Raw genomic sequence first — 18,595 nt, 5'->3', positions numbered from 1 at the left:
GATCATGCTTTCTTGAAAAGACGACTAACTCTGTTTTCTCCGCAGAGAATTCGATACCAAGATGAACAGCCCAATCGGACAAGTTATCTAAGGTATCTTGCAATGGTTTATGCAGATCAATAGCTTTGGGTCCAGTAACTGAAACCACGCCATCATCTGCCAATTGTCTTAGTGTACATGGGGTTACTAGACAGCTGTCAATGTCATTCACGTAAAAATTATAGAGGAGCGGACTGAGGCATGAGCCTTGCGGGAGACCCATGTAACTATTTCTGAGTGTTGCCAAATCGCCATGTGAAAAATGCATGCGTTTCTCTGACAAAAGGTTGTGCAAATAATTATTTATAACCGCTGGGAGTCCATTTTGGTGAAGCTTGTCTGAAAGAACATCAATGGAAACTGAATCAAATGCTCCTTTAATGTCTAAAAATACAGATGCCATTTGTTGCTTTTGAGCGAAGGCAATTTGGATGTCAGACGAAAGTAATGCAAGGCAATCATTCGTCCCTTTATTTCTACGGAAGCCAAACTGAGTATCTGACAACAAACCGTTCGTCTCGACCCAAGTGTCGAGACGTCGTAGAATAATTTTTTCGAACAATTTTCTGATGCAGGACAACATCGCAATGGGTCTATATGAGTTGTGATTGGAAGCTGGTTTCCCCGGTTTTTGAATGGCGATAACTTTCACTTGTCTCCAGTCAGGTGGAACAATATTTTGCTCAAGAAACTTGTTGAACAATTCCAACAAACGTCTTTTTGGGAGGTTGGGCAGATTCTTCACCAAGTTGAATTTAATTCTGTCCAACCCTGGAGCGTTATTGTTACAAGACAAGAGTGCTATAGAAAATTCCATCATTGAAAATGGGTTATTAATAAAACCATTGTTTGGAGGAGATTCCCGTATAATGCTCTGCGTAGGAACAGAATCTGGGCAAACTTTCCTAGCAAAGTCAAATATCCATCGGTTCGAGTATTCATCACTCTCATTGCCCACGTTACGATTCCTCATTCGTCTGGCCGTGTTCCAAAGAGTGCTCATTGAGGTATCTCTTGACAAACCTTCGACAAAATGTCTCCAATAGCTACATTTTTTGGCTCGAAGTATGCTCTTGTACTTGGTTTCTAAAATCATCTAAAATCTAAAATCTAAGTTTTTCAAAATTCTGAGGAGTTCCTCCTCCCCGTTTTAGAAACGTCTTGCAAGCATTTTGTTTTGCGAGTTTAGCCTCTGAGCACTCTTTGTCCCACCAGGGGTTGGGAGGCCTTCTGTTAGTCGTTGGCCCAGGAAAGCGTTTAGTTTGGGATTGTTCTGCTGCCTCCAGAATCGAACAAATGAGGAAGTCATATTCTTCAAGTGGAGGGAGCTCTTCCATTGAATTCAAAATACTAGAGATCCTACTTTGGTATTTAATCCAGTTGATATTTTTTGTCAAATCATATGGAATACTAGCTGAAGTAGCAATGCAATTGCTACTGCTAATTGAGATGATGATTGGTAAATGATCGCTACCGTGTAAATCAGGCAGTATTTTCCAGGTGCAATCTAGTCGAATTGATGTTGAGCAAAGAGATAGATCTAATGCACTTGGGCGTGCCGGAGGTCTTGGGATCCGTGTTATGCTACCCATATTTAATACCGTCATGCTAAAATTGTCACAAATGTTTTGTATTAAAGATGATCTGCTATCATTGTAAACGGAACCCCACATAATACCGTGCGAATTTAAATCCCCCAGAATCAATCGTGGTGCAGGAAGGGCTTCAACCATTTCATTAAGCTGTTGCTGTCCAACTTGCGCTTTTGGAGGAATATAAACCGAAGCTATGCAAATATCTTTGCCTTTAATGTTTATTTGGCAAGCAACAACTTCTATACTAGAAGTTGAAGGGATGTTTAATCTTTAAAAGGAATAGCATTTCTTAATTCCCAAAAGCACTCCACCATACGGAGAGTCTCTATCGAGACGTATAATGTTAAAATCATTAAAATTTAAAGCTATGTTTGAAGTAAGCCATGTTTCGCATAAAGCAAATACATCACATTTTTGACTATGCAATAATATTTTAAATGAATCAAGTTTTGGCATGATGCTTCGACAATTCCACTGCAGGACAGTGATTGTATCATTTGCGACGGGTGATAAATTATCCATCAAAAGATACAAAACCTGAGACAATTGGCCATTGAGCTGATAACTGCTTCAAAAAGGTTCTAGCTATTGGAAGGAATGCCATTATGAGGGTCTTTAAGGGTTCAGATATATTGAATGCTGAGAAAATCCATTCAACAATTTCCGAAAACTTCAGTAATCCTGTTGGTGGCTGTGAAATGGAGCCCACTGGATTATTATCTTTTTCTGTACATGATCCTGGATTGGTTTGTGAATTTGACAAACCAGGAGGCACAGTCTTTGGTTTTGACTTTTTTTGTTTAACACGGGGATCTTTTTTTGAAGATGAAATTTTAGGTGTCTTTTTTGGTAATTTGGAGGAAGACTTCTTTCTCTTAACTGACCCTTGGGTAGTGATAAACGAATTACCTTCACTATTTTCGTCAGAGTCAGAGTCCTCTGGTTCCTCTAGATTTGAAAACCCGTTTTCGGTTTCCAAAGGGGGGACATCAATGACCGTTTTAAGCATTTCTGCATATGTGCGCTTAGACCGTGCTTTTAAAGAAAGCTTAATTTTGTCTTTGTGCACTTTAAATGCAGTGCATACTGAAATATCATCATGAGGACTATTCCCACAATAAATACATTTTTCAATTTCCTTGTTGCAATCATTATCTTTATGAGGCCCTTCACACTTAATACATTTTGGTTTATTACTACAGTAAGTAGCTGTGTGGCCGAATTTTTTGCAGTTCGTACAATTCATTACATTTGGAACAAAAAGCCGAACAGGGAGGCGAATTTTATCGACATAGACATGGGACGGCAACGCAGACCCGGCAAATGTCACTCGAAACGAGTCTGATGGGCGATAAACTTTTTTTTCCTCTTCATGAACTACTGAGTACAGTTGTTTGCACTCCAGTATTTTCACACCCTCAAGCATAGAGTTCTTGAAACGACCAACACCATGCTTGAGTAAATCATCTACCGAAAGACTCGCTTCGGTAACAACACCGTCAATTTCGACATCTTTGGAGGGTATGTAAACTTTATACTCTTTATTGAAATGTTCCGAAGAGACAATATCATTCGCGTGTTTCAAATTATTTACCACAACACGAATTTTATCGTTATTTACTTTTATGATCTCTTTGATTGAAGAGTATCGTGATGTCAAACCTTTATTAATTTGTAAAATGTTTAATGGCTTTGATATACGTCTAAAAAAGACTATCCAAGGCCCAGAAGAGCTCTCCTGATATTTTTTCGTTCGTGGGGGTATCGGATTCATGCTAGGATTTACGTCCATGGATTCATCCATTACATTAAAATTTTTAACCAAACTTTAAAATAAAATTTGAAACCAACACTACACAGTACTCAATCAAAAGGAAAAGAAAAAACTTCTACCTTGAAATTGTTGTCTATCTCCGTTGCACTGCCGTGTAGATCCTCGTTGCTCTAGATGTTCTTGTTGGATGTATCTGGGCGTTGATACAATGCTGAAGCTCACTGTAGCGATAGAATATGATGTGATGCTACTGCTACCTGACATCCAGCACCACTCGAATTCCGATTTACTTTCGTCTTCGCCAGCTGTAACCAGCGCAGGTCACCGGTGTATACCTGCGTGTTGTATGGCAGTGGAAAGACCGAGTTGTCTTGTCTCCTTCTTCCTAGTGCTCCGCACCGATATGCTTCTGCACCGAAGTGCCTTCGCACCGGTGTGCCTTTGCACTCTCCTGCTTCTATGTGCCTTTGCACTCTTCCTCTTCGATGTGCCTTTGCACTCTCCTGCTCAGCACTTGTGGCTGTATATTGCGGCCTGGGTAGAGTTTGGGAAACGCCCTTTGTTGTTTCCTTCACCAGCTTGGCCCAGCACTAGGGCTCTCTTATGCAGCACGACTATACGTTTTAACGGCTGCTGCCAACAGGTCTCTACCTGTAGTTCAACCGTTGTTGTATTTAACGCGTGTAAACCAACCAGCGTTATTAAACTGTACGCTTCTATACACAACCTTCTCGGTTGAACGGCTATTACTGAATGTCTACCGTTGTTGTTTCGTATTACTGTTAAAGTGACTAGCCATTGTAAATGCTGGAGCATTTCAACTATAAATTCGACAGGCTCGGTGTGTGTTTAATCGTTGCAGTGTATAATTTATTCTATAAAAAAGACATAATTCAGAGCCTGCACGAGTTCTCTGTGATTCTTAATTGACTTGAGTTCGATACATTTCGAGTTCTCTTTATAATTCGCAGCTAATGAAATTGAATTCATCTTCCCACTAGTACTGTTCTGGTGGCTAACTGAGCATGTAAAGTGATTATTTTTGGATTCAATAAAAATGCTTTTGAATGCACGGATGAGTACGATCTCTATCAAAAGCTAGCATGATTGAATAATGCCCGAGAGTGAATCTGGCAGACAATGGTTCTGAAGTATCACAATCGTTTGTGGAATTTAGTCAAAGCTTGGAATCATAAAACATTCATAGTATTCGGAATTCCTTGAATTTAATTTAAATTGTGATCGGTAAAGTTGACCGTGACTCATTCGAATAAGGCAGGCTAGTACCATAAGACGGAAGATACTAAGCTTTTGAACTATAACCAAAATAGCAGTTCATCAAATGATTCGTTTGGAGGTGTGGCAAACCGTTTAATTGCGCATGCTCAGGGCAGTATAGTCACTGTTTCTTCCTTCCGTTCAACGGGGCTCATAATGACTAAATTTATCACCATCCCAAAAAATTGTTTTCCTCATTTGGTCAGTAGTTTTCGTCTTCCTTTACCGTGAGAGTTTAGCATGGAGATGGTGAACAATATAATTGTCGGAAATAGACAAACCATTTTCACACAGATACAATATCGTTTCGCAAAAGGAGGGCCAATGTCATTCGTTGAACCCGTTTCTCGGACTCGTTTGTTATGTCACAGCTCTAGAGCGGTATCATTTTTAGTGGTCGAGAAGTTAGCCTATTCAAACAAGCTGTTGCGCATCTACGCAGCCAATTACGCTACATTCATTCTAAATTGGTATTAAAAGTACTCATTGGAAGAACTTTGAGTTAGTTCTTTGATTGAATCAGCAGGCAAGATACGGTCCAGTTATGATTTATGTATCGAAGCTCAAGGACATTGTGTGATTAGAAAGGCAGTGTCACACGTGATACAAAACTATCTAAAACACGTTTGCTTTAAATTTTTCGAACATCGACATCGTGTGATCGATATGATAATCGGTTGCAACAGAATTTGTTAGAAAAGAAAAAAAATGCAGATATTCGGAAACAGGTTTCTCATTCTGGGTTGCTTTTCGTAACAATAACGCAGATGGATTTCGCGCTTCTTTGGGCGAGCTTGCCAATATAATCGATAAAGATAAATGCTCATGTACAATCAATGTCTAATGACCGACCATAGTAATCATAGACAACATGTTATTCAAATATTTTTGTCATTCGCAAAACTTAATTTTTTTTTAATTTGATTCTAGTTCTGATTCACTAACAGTTTTTGCCGTGTATAGCAACAGTTACCACAATTACCTTGTGTCAGCTAGTTATGCTGCTTTCCTCTACTCCTAACGACATTCGATGCCCACTGAATTTGTTTAATGCAAACGGCGGCCAGTCTGGCTGCGGTATCTCGGTGATAAGTTTTATGGAAAATCTTCAACTGTCTTACTTTGAATGGGGTTTATATATTTTACTTTCATCATAACTAAATGTCATACCATTTTGGCGATTATATCATTTTAGCGATTTTGTTTGTAAGGAAAATTGAAAAATATTTTTTGGGTAACATAACTAAGCTCTAGAAAATTTCTTTGACTTTCAGGTTTGTATATTGAACGGAATGTTCAACGAAGACATGAAAACGATCTAATTGAGAACCTTAATAAGTGACTCTTCTCGACGCCACCCTTATTTTGTCCATTCCTAACTTAAACGGCTGTGGGCATCATCTGGTAGTCTGAATCAAAAATAGAAAATCTAAATCCGAAATAGAAACAAACAAAAATTTTTACATAAAGCGAACATTGTCAAAACTAAATAAAATTGTCCGTAGCAAAATAAACGACAATAATAAAAAGGGGATGAGGATGAGCGAAAAGAGAAAGTGCGCGAGCTTACCATGGTTGGGCAAGATTCTGCAGATGAGAAAGTTATCTTTCCGCTGGATCCCTCACATACTTATTTAGGACAAAAAAGATGAACGCAAGTGCACTTCGAGTACATGTTTGGCTGGATCCATTATTAACGCCAGATAACAAAATGATTACCCGACAATGGACTGAAGTCGTGCTTCGAAGCGGCACGAGTGTATGGAAGAAAGACTCAATGGGTCGGAAAGATCATGATACCGGTTATTAGTAATAGTGTGCATTAATGGAGCGATTAATAATAGATATTGCTGTGAAATGGCCTTGCATGAAGTACATGAGAATCGCTACCATGGTTAAAATCAACGGTTTAGAGTTCTTGTACTTGTTCACCTGATTTAGCCTCCTGGAACTATTATCTGTTCCCGAATCTCAAGTCATCTTTGAGAAATAGATGTGAGTTTCGTTTTGGAATTTTAGATGTTATGCACTGACGAGTCGAAGATGAAACATTTATTTATTTCAAATAATTCATCCGACAATAAAAGGTATTGATGAGTGTGATGCGATCTCGGATATAAAAACGTTTACGTGCACTTGTGCACAACAATTGGTTAACCCCTAAATGATCACCCATTATCCTGTTTTCCTGGAACAGAAAGCCGGATAAGAATGAAACTGAATAACCGTGTAACCGTGAGAATCCATTCTTGTGAAAGGCGTCCTAGTCAGAATCATGTGAAGCTCACAAAATTAAAAATTTTTACCCTCATCACCTAGTATTTCCGGACCCGGAAGTTGAAACTCGATGAAATTAAATAGGATCACGTGTCTTATAATCACCCTTGATTTGTTTACAAGTTTGTTAAAATAGTGTCAGTTTTTGACCGCTCTCTGGTGCTTCCGGAACCGCTATATTCGAATTTAATTTGTTCGATAAATGACCAATAAAGTTTCCAAACTAGAAGAGCCGACTGAATAGTATCAAAGTATTTACTCCTTTTTTGTCAGCCCTGTTGACCAACAGAGAAAAGCGTTTTATGCATTTGAAATCTTACGCATCATAGAAAATTCATACCAAATAAGCTTAATATTGAAAGTTTTGGAAATTTATGTTAAATTCAATGGAAATATTGTCTATATATAAGATAGTGATGTAAATTAAAAGATTAAATTTAATTAACATTGATTTCGAGCATTATCATGACTTACCTACAGTAAATTGAAGATCTTCTAAAAGAGCAGCCGAGGTGACAGCTTACGAATAAAAATGGTGCGCCGAAACCGTATTATCCAATTTTTCACTTGCACAGAGGTAACAGAAAGTACAACAAAAATTTGGCTGGTAGATACAGCAAAGCAAATATTTTCTGAGGATCTTATTCAATATGGAACGTGGAATCAAAAGCGTATACTTTCTGAAAAAACAACATGAATAAACGATTTTTATCTATTATTCCAAATAGACAATATTTCAGATTTATAATCTTGGACCAACAAAACGGGAGTAAACACTAACATCTTTCATTTTCCTTTATTTGAAATCAATTTCAATACGATATGGAGACATGTGCGAAATTTTTCAATAAAGGAAAAATTTCAATAATTACTTAAACTTCTAGTCAGTAGAGTGATTAAACTAGAGACTATTCCGAGCTAAATGCCTTTACATAATGCAATTGTATGACAAACCATTTTGCTTCGGCATGTAATTTAAATTCGTAAAATTTTTGAATTTATCCACATTTCTATGCATGCATTCAAAGTTCTCTCAAGAAGGTATTTTTTAAAGAAAAGCTTCTTTTACTATCACCGCTGTTGATTAGAACGAGACGTCTCGAATGAACACAGCGAGAGTTCGATCAAACTTTGCATAATAAGGGTATACAAGTGGAGTCTGATGAATCTACCGGCGAGGTTCCTTAGGCAGTCTCAATTTGTCGTTTCTAATAGACGGTTTCAACTTGTGAGAAACAGGTCCTGTCCAACCTTGTTATTTAGAGTTGAACCGCGATTGTTCCATCGTGAATGTGCTGATTTTCATTCCTTATCAGATAACACTTCGTTTTGAAGGGGTCAATCCCTGGATGCTGTACCAGTGGTTTTCCCAACATTTATTTCGCGTGAAAGTTATTTTTAACGTTAACGTTGTGTACGGCTTCCATCACTTGCTTGTTTTTCGCGTCACTCGCTTGTCAATCAATTATTTGGAGGAAAAGACGAAAAATTTTCGGTTGTACTCCGATAGTAACACACTTTCGTGAGTAACCAAGCATATAGCACGCATTCTGAAAAGTTAGGATGATCCTGAAGAAAATCCTGAACGTTGGGGTAATTCGGCCACTGCGAGGAATAAAATTGCAAACGCAAAGCCAAGCCATTAGATTAATTTCTTGCGACAGGAAAAGCTACCCTAAAATATTGATAACAGGTACAGATTTTCAATTTCTCAGTGATTATAGTAGAAAGTTCTGAATATCAAATTAATAAAAAAAACTTCCACTGTAATACAGCTATCTGGCGAATCGGTTTATTTCTATTATCACTATTATAAAGAATTGAAAAATAACGCCTACAATTGGTTGGCTCGCTGAGTGAATGATAAAGTTATGGTCGCATTGTGCAATTTTGCTAATCTAGTTTGTGTCTCGCGTAGATGTAGCGAAAATCTTTTATGATGAGGTGTAACATGGAATGATGAATTAACGTGTTTTAAAGTTAGTGTTGTGCAAATCATGATTAACGAATTTTATTATTTTTTCGTTAGGAAAATAACAATATGTGAATCTGATAAGTTCAGTTTGACTACACGAATTATTGAAAGTGTGCGTGAAGATGACAAATTCATAATTATAACAGTTCATGGAAATCGTCTATACTAAAATTTCTGAATGATAAAAGAAAAACTAAACGAAAAATTGTTTTCAGTTATGTTGTACACATTATGACATTTATAATAATTAATGTGGTCTACCATAGTATAGTGAAGGTTACACTTTTGCTCAAAACACATCATAGCTACCGTGGAGGACATGCACGAATGCAAATACGACCACCTTGACTAGTTATTATTTGCTATTGCGAACAGATTGTGACTATCCATCTGAGAGCGAGGTGAACACTTAATGCTTCTGATATACACTAAGCAGCGTTGAAGGAGAAATTTAATTCATCACAGATTAGAATCTTATTTCAATGGTCTGATAACATCAAGTTATAGATACATAGAAACTGTATTATATTTTTAGAATTCTGTGAATATATTTGAGGACTAATAGATTCTGACCATTTTAATCAGTCGAAGCGAACACTAGAAATTGTAAAATAACGAATCAGTGGAAATGAAAGGGAATCAAAAGAAAAAGATCGTTCACAATAATGGAAAATCTATCAAGGATTTTGTACCAACAGTCATCCCATTAGTTGCATCACCAAGAGTTTTTGTCGATTACTCGACTTCCAATCAACTAATTGTAATACGTCGGTTACAATGGGTCGTAAGAGTAAAATTTGGTACATGTCACATCCACACGAAGCTCAAAAATGAGTAAATAAATAACTTCTTTCAACTTGAGGTTTTGAGGTTTTGGGATATTTTATTTAATTCGATCTTTCGATAACGGGTGATTAATTCGGAAAGTAAAATAAGTAAATAACACTCAAGTTTATGCATTAAAAATTTATTATTAATCTCACCTGTTTATTCTTGTTAGTTATTCCTCAAAGTAATAAACTTTGTCAATCATCGATCGAGTGTTCAATTTCTAAAATTACGGCCTCTACACGCCTTCGGATCGCACGATAAGTTCTGATAATGTAATAATAATCCATCCTTGTCCAGGTTCGAGCCAATGTTTTTTTTTCTAGGCTGGTTGTACTCGAGTTGCGTTTAGAACACGACTTGTTCTTCTTGACGTGCCATATTGCGTAATCCAGCGCATTAAGATCGGAATTGGAGTCCAGCCACATATCCTTCACCTAGAACGGCCGATGTACATGCAAACACTTCTGCGTGCGGTTCGCGGTATGGCACGGAGCATCTTGTTAAAATACAACATTTTGTTTCGAATCGTACTGTTCTTTGATCCATGGAAGAGTATATTTACTCTAAATCGCGATACAGACCTTCGTGTTTGCCTCATCGACATTTTCTGGGATGACATTATAAAACCAATTATGAAATGTGTCGGCGGCAAAGTAGAAAGGAAAAAAATAGACTTATGATCAGTGTGTATGTGTTCTGTTGAATTTGTTTCCGTAGATATATGACTGCAAGTGAATGTCGTGGTGACCAAGTACAGCGAAGCATGATTGGTTTCTTCTAATCAATTGGGCTATCTCTTCATGTGTTTTCATATGCAGGGTAGTTTAATTGGTAAAACAATTTCCCCGGTTAGGAGTTAGTTACGGGTTCGAGTCCGTGGTAACATTTTCGCGGTTTTCATTACATAATTGCATTCGCATGTCGATTTTCCAATCTGTTTTCTCCGTTAGATGCTAAAACACAATTCGTTGAAGCCAATAATTCAGTGCAAAATAAACCCAACGTAACGCATGTTGAAAATAGTTTCACATTATTTTTCAGAATTAATAGAACGATTTTTGATCGTCATCATCATGAGCTCACCAAAATAAGAAATATCATTTACTCATGTAATTTTTTTTTTTCACTAGCATAACTAAGCAGTTCCGTTTATCAGGTAATTATGTATAATTTTAGGTGGCCTTGGACAACTAGGAACGGAATGTGCAAAGCTTCTTCGCAGTGCATACGGTGAGGAGCACGTCATTCTGTCGGATATAATCAAACCGAGCGACGAGATTGTGAATAGTGGGCCATATATATTCGCCGATATATTGGATTTCAAGGTTTTTATTTATTTGTGTGAACGTTATCTGTTATCTCAATGTGACTCATTTCCAGGGGCTCCAGAAAATCGTCGTCAACCACCGCATCGACTGGATTATTCATTTCTCCGCCCTGCTGAGTGCCATCGGCGAACAGAACGTTCCTCTGGCCGTGCGTGTTAACATCGAAGGTTTGCACAATGTGATAGAACTTGCAAAGCAGTACAAATTGAGAGTTTTTGTTCCGAGCACGATTGGTGCATTTGGGCCTGATAGTCCGAGAAATCCTACACCGAACGTAACAATTCAAAGACCGCGAACTATTTACGGAGTGTCGAAGGTGCATGGAGAGTTGATAGGAGAGTACTACCATCACAAGTTTGGATTGGATTTTCGTTGCTTAAGATTTCCCGGTGTAATTTCTAGTGATCCACCGGGAGGCGGAACCACCGGTAAAATACATATATACTAATTATCATTGCAATTTTGAAATAATCTCCTTTCCAGATTACGCTGTAGCAATTTTCTTCGACGCTCTCAAAACTGGGAAGTACGAATGTTATCTCAAACCCGATACCCGTCTGCCAATGATGTACATCGATGATTGCTTACGGTCCCTACATGAGTTTATGATAACGCCACCGGAAAAGTTGAAACGAAGAGTTTATAATGTTACGGCGATGTCCTTCACACCAGAGGAACTGGCGAACGAATTGGCCAACTATGTGCCGGAACTGCACGTTTCCTATAAACCCGACACTCGTCAGTTGATAGCAGACTCGTGGCCACAGGTATTTGACGATTCTGAAGCGCGTCGTGACTGGGGATGGGAGCATAAGTACGACCTCAAAAAGCTAGTGGAACTGATGGTAAACGATGTTATGGAAAACTATGTCAAAAAAGAAAGGAAACACTACACTGATAGTGTCGTATAAAAGTTTCTTTAACAAGCCATTGTACGCAATAATGTATTAAAACTCTGAACAAAGCTTGCAAACTAATTCAACAACAACACAATATTGCGTTCAACTTTTCTTCACTGCCTGCTGTCCGGTTTCGTGGGGGTCATTTTCAGCCAGTGCTCGCACTTTTTCTTAGAAGTTTCGATCTGATTCCAGGGTACTTCATCTCGAGACAACCAGTCAAAACGCCGATCGTCGTAGATGTCATAGTAGTTGTGTGACATAGGAAATCCATTTTCCACTGAAACAGCGTCGAGCATTCGCCAAACACCGGATAAGGAATCATTTTCGGTAGAGTTGATGGACTCTTCGGAAGGGGCCCGTCGAATGCGACGATCCTTTTTTCGCAGGACTTCCTGTGAAAATAGAATGATACTATATAAACCACTAATGGTATGCATTTCTCCAGGTCAAGCGTACTTTTTTCCTTTTTTCCTCTAAATGGTACTTCAAATCGCACTTTTTCAATATATCATCAATGAAATTTTTAAATTTAGGACTAAATTCTCCTGGGTCGGTTAATAGAAATTCTTCCTCTGTGTTCGGCTCTTTCCAGCCCTCATCCATCACAAAATATTTTTCTGCATTGTCACACTTATTTTCCTTCCTGGCAGCTATCAACTCATCGTATGCGATTCTGAACTCGGGAGTAAACTGGTTCAAAAGCATTTCGTCACCTTCGCCATCGCCGTGGTCAGTTTTCTAGAGCAAAAAAAAGTCATGTGTTTTTCGAATCTCTGGAGTAATATGAAAACAACTCGTTTTCGTTGATCCAGTAGGATGTAGGACTCATCCAAATCCGAGAACGGTTCGGACAATGCACTATATTCAGAAACATTGTCATCCGTATTAAATTTCGGGGCTTCCATGGATGAAACTGTTAAAATGTCCAGAGTGGATTGGGAATGTCGCTTACGGAACACTAGATCTTTACTGGATATACTGGAAAATATGTTCGATTAATGTTTCACCACTGATTTCAGTTGTTTTCCAAATACCTATTACAACTGTTTAGTCGATAATTTGGGTTACTGTTAGTAACGACATTCGAGAATTGAACACGTGGTTACACTTGACATTGCGCAAATTCAACCTGTCGATTTTCACCCGTATTGGTATCCGGAATGATAATTCTGAATTATCATATATTATAATTGATAGTTTAGAAAAAATCTTTACTAATTGATAAGTTAAGGAATACCACCTTCTTTCAGAGTAATTAAAATTTGAAACAATGGAAGTCGCGGTTGTGTATTACATTATTTATATTTGTATGATTCAACTGCAAGAAACAATTCGAGGCATTATACTCATGCAAACTGCTATTAAAATATACAGTCATAATATTCCATTTCACATTACAACAATTACGGAAACTGACAGTAATAAAACGTTTTCAGAACGGCGATCAATTTGTTTTGAACTGATGGAGAGACTAATTCGGCTCAATATTTATTTTTTAAAACGGGCGAATGTAATTTTTGTTTACATTTCCTGCTATTCGTTGTAACTCGGAAACTGGAATTTGATATTGCTAAGGACAAAGTTGTGGGAAATCAATTAGGCACCCTTGAAAAATATACACTGCAAAAAAAAAGTTGAAATGCGTAAGAAACTACCGGTTGTGAACTGCGGCATTCGAGTTAGAGGACTAAACCTCAACATAAAGTCCATATTCGATGATAATTTGATCAATGGGTGGTGGGTGGGTGGCGGTTTTGGGGGTGTTAGGGATTGCATAATACAAAGCATCATTCGAATAACATTTTGTTCGTTTTTCTAGACCCCAACGTTTCTTGTTTGATTTTTTTTATTTTTTGAATTTTTGGTGGTTGTTCAAAGTGAAAACTACGAGTTTTCACGAAAAAATCCACCATTTTGTAGCTATAAAACCTCCCCAACAACAAAAAGGAAAACGTTGGGTCTGGTTGGTTCTACATATAAAAAACCTGACCCAACGTTTTCCTTTTTGTTGTTGGGGAGGTTTTATAGCTACAAAATGGTGGATTTTTTCGTGAAAACTCGTAGTTTTCACTTTGAACAACCACCAAAAATTCAAAAAATAAAAAAAATCAAACAAGAAACGTTGGGGTCTAGAAAAACGAACAAAATGTTATTCGGTCGGTAGGGTCTAACATTTTCAAAACATCATATTTTTTTTTATAATTTGTTATAATGAAACATTTCAAGAATGTTTTGTCAAGTTTTTAAGTCACTCGAAGTAAAAATCTTGGGCCTGTGTGCCGAGCTATTACTTCTTCGAAGTATGAGATAAGTGAAGATAAAGGCCCCTAACATGAGTTTTGTTTCGGAAGACTTGAAAATTTCACAGAATATTCATGAAATGTTTTGAGAAAATATAAAGAAAAAATAAGTGATTTTTCAAATGTGTTAGACCCTACCCGCCCTCCTAATGTTAATAGAGACATGAAGCAGATACAAATAAATCAATTTATCATTAGAAAAACTTTAAGGTTTTGATAAAAAAAATACTTATTTCATACTACTTACTAGAATATGATTCTGCAGGTAAAAAGAATCAAATTTGTCATGTCAGATGTTTCGACATGAAAATCACAGGATTTTATTGATTTGCTTCTTCATATACAAGAACAGTTATTCTAAATCAAATATACAAATATCTATAACGCTTTTTTTAAATTTTCGTAATTGGATAATGTGTCTAATTCTTGAAAAAGAATTCAACTTTTTCAGTGTACATTTTTAAGAATTCGCAACAGATTTTCTACAATTTCGTCTTGGACAACCTTTTCGTACAATTTATAGTTTCTAAGTTAAACCGATTAGAAGAAATTGCTTTCAAAAATACACCCCCCTTTCCAAAAACCAGTCTTGAGTTGAATTGGTCTCTCCATCCATGCAAAACGATTTTTTCGCCATCCTGAAAACGTGTGCGGAGTTTCATTCAGATTATGTGAAGTTTGATGAATTACTACTCATTTCCGAAATTGCTCTTTATGGACGTTTTAAAACTTACAATAACATAATTTAGGGGAGAGGTGCCGATTAGTGCGTACCAAAGCCTTTTTTTTGCTTACGTGCATCAAAGTCATAAAGTGGTCAAGTTTGGTTCCTAATAGTGCGCAAGGGTAAGGTAATAATGCGCACCGAACATTCGTACACGCAGAAAAAAATAATTGCAAAGCTAACTAAACTTGGGTTTATCCCAACGATTTATTTAATTGAAATAGTAACTTCGAAAATCTGGTTCGATACTGGTAATCTTGTTTATTGATACAAGAAAACAAGATATTTGTTGTTTTCTAATAAATTTTATTGTTTCGAAAATTTTTCCGATTTTTACTGCTCCACTAACTGTTTAGTTAATTTGGAGTGGCCTAATTTTTCGGTGTGTAGCAGACGAACATGTAGCAATCTGGATGCGTGACGCGCATCCAGATTGAACGCGGCCTGCGCATTATTCGCGAAAATGACATTATGATTTCTAACTACGATTATAATTTGAAATTTAACACGACAATTAGACTAAAATTACGATAGATAGTTAATTTGGTCTAAAAATAGTTACTAAATCAAGGAAAACGTGATTCTTTGAGAAATAAACGATATAAAGCTTATTTTCAACGACCCAAAAACGCTAAGAGAATGACAGATTTTATATTTACGTCTGCCGTATTGATATGCAATTAACAGGGATGGGCTAAAGTAGATGATTTCTATTTCAATTCTAAAAAACATATAAACAATATTAACATGGATACATAGCAGGCAATGGAATGAAACAAACTGTTTGAATAAGTTAACATTTTTTAATTAAAATAATTTTTATTTCACGAGCATTTTAGTGTAATTACTGAAGCATATTCATATATATCGATTACACAATAACAATTAAATTGATACATCACTTCGACAAATTCTCATCATAATATATTACTTCGTGTTATACTTCAATAGCTTCACGAAATTTGATGTCATTCGATAAATGTCTCAAGTTTATTTCTAGATTTCTTAGTGAAATAAAGCGTTTTAGTGAGCGTGGAAACAATGCACGGTACTTGTTTCTTAGCATCCATGCGTTCATCGTGTGGCACAAACGATTGGAACTCGTAGGCGGTTCTTCTCGAAACTCCCGTCATGAGAGTCAGCAAGTCTCTAAGCTTTCCGTTTTCCTTCAACTCTTTGCAAAGCGACTGAATGAACCAAGAGCCGTCTCGAGGGTTCCTCCATGAATAATATCCTTCGGGAGTGGAGTACATCACCAGTAAATCAGCCATCGCTGGAATCGAAAACATCATTTGTTCCTTTTTTGAGTCAACCACATCTTTGGAGGCGATCTTTGCTGTAAAGACAGATCCTCTATCAAATTGTTCTCCACGACAGGCTTGAATGAAGAACATTTTTGGTTTTCCGATCAATGAAGGGCATGCGTCACCAATAAAGTGTTTCCACAGAAATTCCACATTATATTTTTTGTCACTGGCATACAGAAACCCTTCTTCACCATGCGACATCACAACCACAGCCAAACAATCATTCTCTGAATGGTTCTCCTCGGAAACTGCTTTCAGAGTTTGCAATAATTCCTTGCGAGCAAAATTATCGAACACGCGGACTTCGAACTCCAGATCTTCTAATACGTTGCAGATGTTATCGCGATCTTTGTCGGTTCCATTACGCGTTGACATCGTGCTGAAATCCTTATGGTTAAAAACCAATGCTATTCCTCGACGTTTGTTCGACATATCGTAGTATTCTTCCAGTGCAGGTATCGACACCGGGCGACCAGTAGATAACGTCGAAGAGCTGCTAGACCTACGAAAAAACCTTTGAACATTACATTCAATTACGTATTTTAGCATCACTTACATTTTGCCAAATCCAAAAACATCTACTTCATCTTCCTTATCCAATTTACGGTTGTTTTCCATCATTGCAACCGATTGCAATTCTCATCGTCCGTTTGAAACCTGTGCCAGATTATGACTGTATTCTGTAATATCGATTCACTCATCGCAGGTTTCGCAATCAATTTGAAAAGTATAAGTGCACCAAAACAGAGGACACACTTGAACTTGATAACCGATAAGAACGCTTGATGTTTTATCACCAAGCCGCATGTTTTCGTCACGATAAGTGTGATGCAGCGAACTGGTCTCAAATACAACCGGGTTGAGATATCTACTGATAACAATGTTTGTAAGATACAGAACAGTTACGAATAGGTGTTAGTGACGGTATCATATCAGGCTATATAGTCCAGTGTAACTCCACTTTCCGGAGAAACTTTAGAGATCGATAGCAACAGTGCGACTTGAACCGTGAAACATTAGATCACAAAGCACGTCAGTTTATCGACTGAGCCACAGAAGCACATATCTGCTAAATGAATAATTAATACATATAAATCCATACATTGACAAATTACACTCGGAGTTTGTAAGATTCTGTACGAATGGAATGTTGCGTTATTTGACAAGTTAAGTAGTGTATAAGAATTATATCGTTTGTAGAATTATGACACCGGTAAAATTCATAACTTTTTTCTATATGGTCATTCCTGTCTGAACATCATATGCGGGACTAGAAGTTGAATCCAAGTACACAGAAAGAAAAGATAAAACTTACACGACATGGAAACCAATAGTACTATTGAACAGACATCAGTTGAAACGAACATTTGATTTAAAATCAAGATTGATGTAAAATTACATTGAAATGCATTTACTTTTTCATTGAACAAGGCTGTATATTTACAAATCGTTTAGTTTTGTAATGTAACTTTCCATTCCCGAAACGTTGGTATTTATTCCACAGGGCGAAAATGACGAGAAGAATGATTCGGAAGGAAGAATAAGAAGCCAGTTGTCAGGTCTTGTCTTAGGTTAAAACTAGGTTCGAAACAAACGATTTGATAGCAGTTAGGGTGGAAACTGGGTTAGGTTTGGCATCAAACGAAAACGACATAATATTGTGAAAGTCGGTTGAGCAATCACCGAAAAAATGTAGCGCACATTTTTGTAACATACGTACACACTTAAACACATGCAGACACATACACGATGAACTCAGTCGAATGGTATATGGCACTCAACCCTCCAGGCCTCGGTTGTTCATTTGGTTTTCACAGTGATGGTATAGCATTTCTATTTGTGAATGCAAAACGATAAGAAGGCAACAAAATGTAAGGCACAAAGGACGACGTTGAAGTCATGGACAAAGGTGTGATCAGTGAACCAATTCCTCCTAAACTCTCACTGGATAGTAGTGCGAGCACCGTTATATCAAGAAAAAATAGATACAGATAAAATACATGGTACTATGACCTTTCATTTAAATCTAAAAATGGTTGAGTAATCTATAGTAAAGTTTTATTTTAAAGTTTTTGGTGACTATTTCTGGTGCATTTGAAACTGTAACCCGGAAACAAGTTTATCCAAGGTCATTTTGGTTAGCTAACAACTGATTAACTCCTACAAAATGAAATAGTAAGCTAAGTTCTAATCATCACCCTGGAACTTCGGAACCGAAAGCTAAAAATATTTATTTCACGTCAATAGATAACGTTTCGATGGTAA

The 18,595-nt window shown here is 37.2% G+C and overlaps 2 protein-coding genes across 2 annotated transcripts; one reads left to right on the top strand and one right to left on the bottom strand.

The window, feature by feature from the left end:
- The first annotated feature begins 8,217 nt into the window (after positions 1 to 8,217).
- On the top strand, positions 8,218 to 12,090 carry LOC131435921 (L-threonine 3-dehydrogenase, mitochondrial). Its single transcript, XM_058604215.1, has 4 exons — positions 8,218 to 8,656; positions 10,946 to 11,094; positions 11,150 to 11,525; positions 11,581 to 12,090. The coding sequence occupies exons 1-4, from the start codon at positions 8,527 to 8,529 to the stop codon at positions 12,006 to 12,008; spliced, it is 1,083 nt and encodes a 360-aa protein (XP_058460198.1). The 5' UTR covers positions 8,218 to 8,526; the 3' UTR covers positions 12,009 to 12,090.
- LOC131433793 (uncharacterized) lies at positions 12,064 to 18,595 on the bottom strand. The gene is made up of 5 exons (XM_058600391.1): positions 16,887 to 18,595; positions 15,993 to 16,832; positions 12,794 to 12,977; positions 12,456 to 12,737; positions 12,064 to 12,391 (listed from the first exon to the last, which is right to left on the bottom strand). The coding sequence occupies exons 1-5, from the start codon at positions 16,949 to 16,951 to the stop codon at positions 12,110 to 12,112; spliced, it is 1,653 nt and encodes a 550-aa protein (XP_058456374.1). The 5' UTR covers positions 16,952 to 18,595; the 3' UTR covers positions 12,064 to 12,109.

This window comes from Malaya genurostris, chromosome 3 (genome assembly GCF_030247185.1).
Source record: "Malaya genurostris strain Urasoe2022 chromosome 3, Malgen_1.1, whole genome shotgun sequence".
Taxonomy (NCBI): domain Eukaryota; kingdom Metazoa; phylum Arthropoda; class Insecta; order Diptera; family Culicidae; genus Malaya; species Malaya genurostris.
This window is presented reverse-complemented; position numbering and strand designations above follow the sequence as displayed.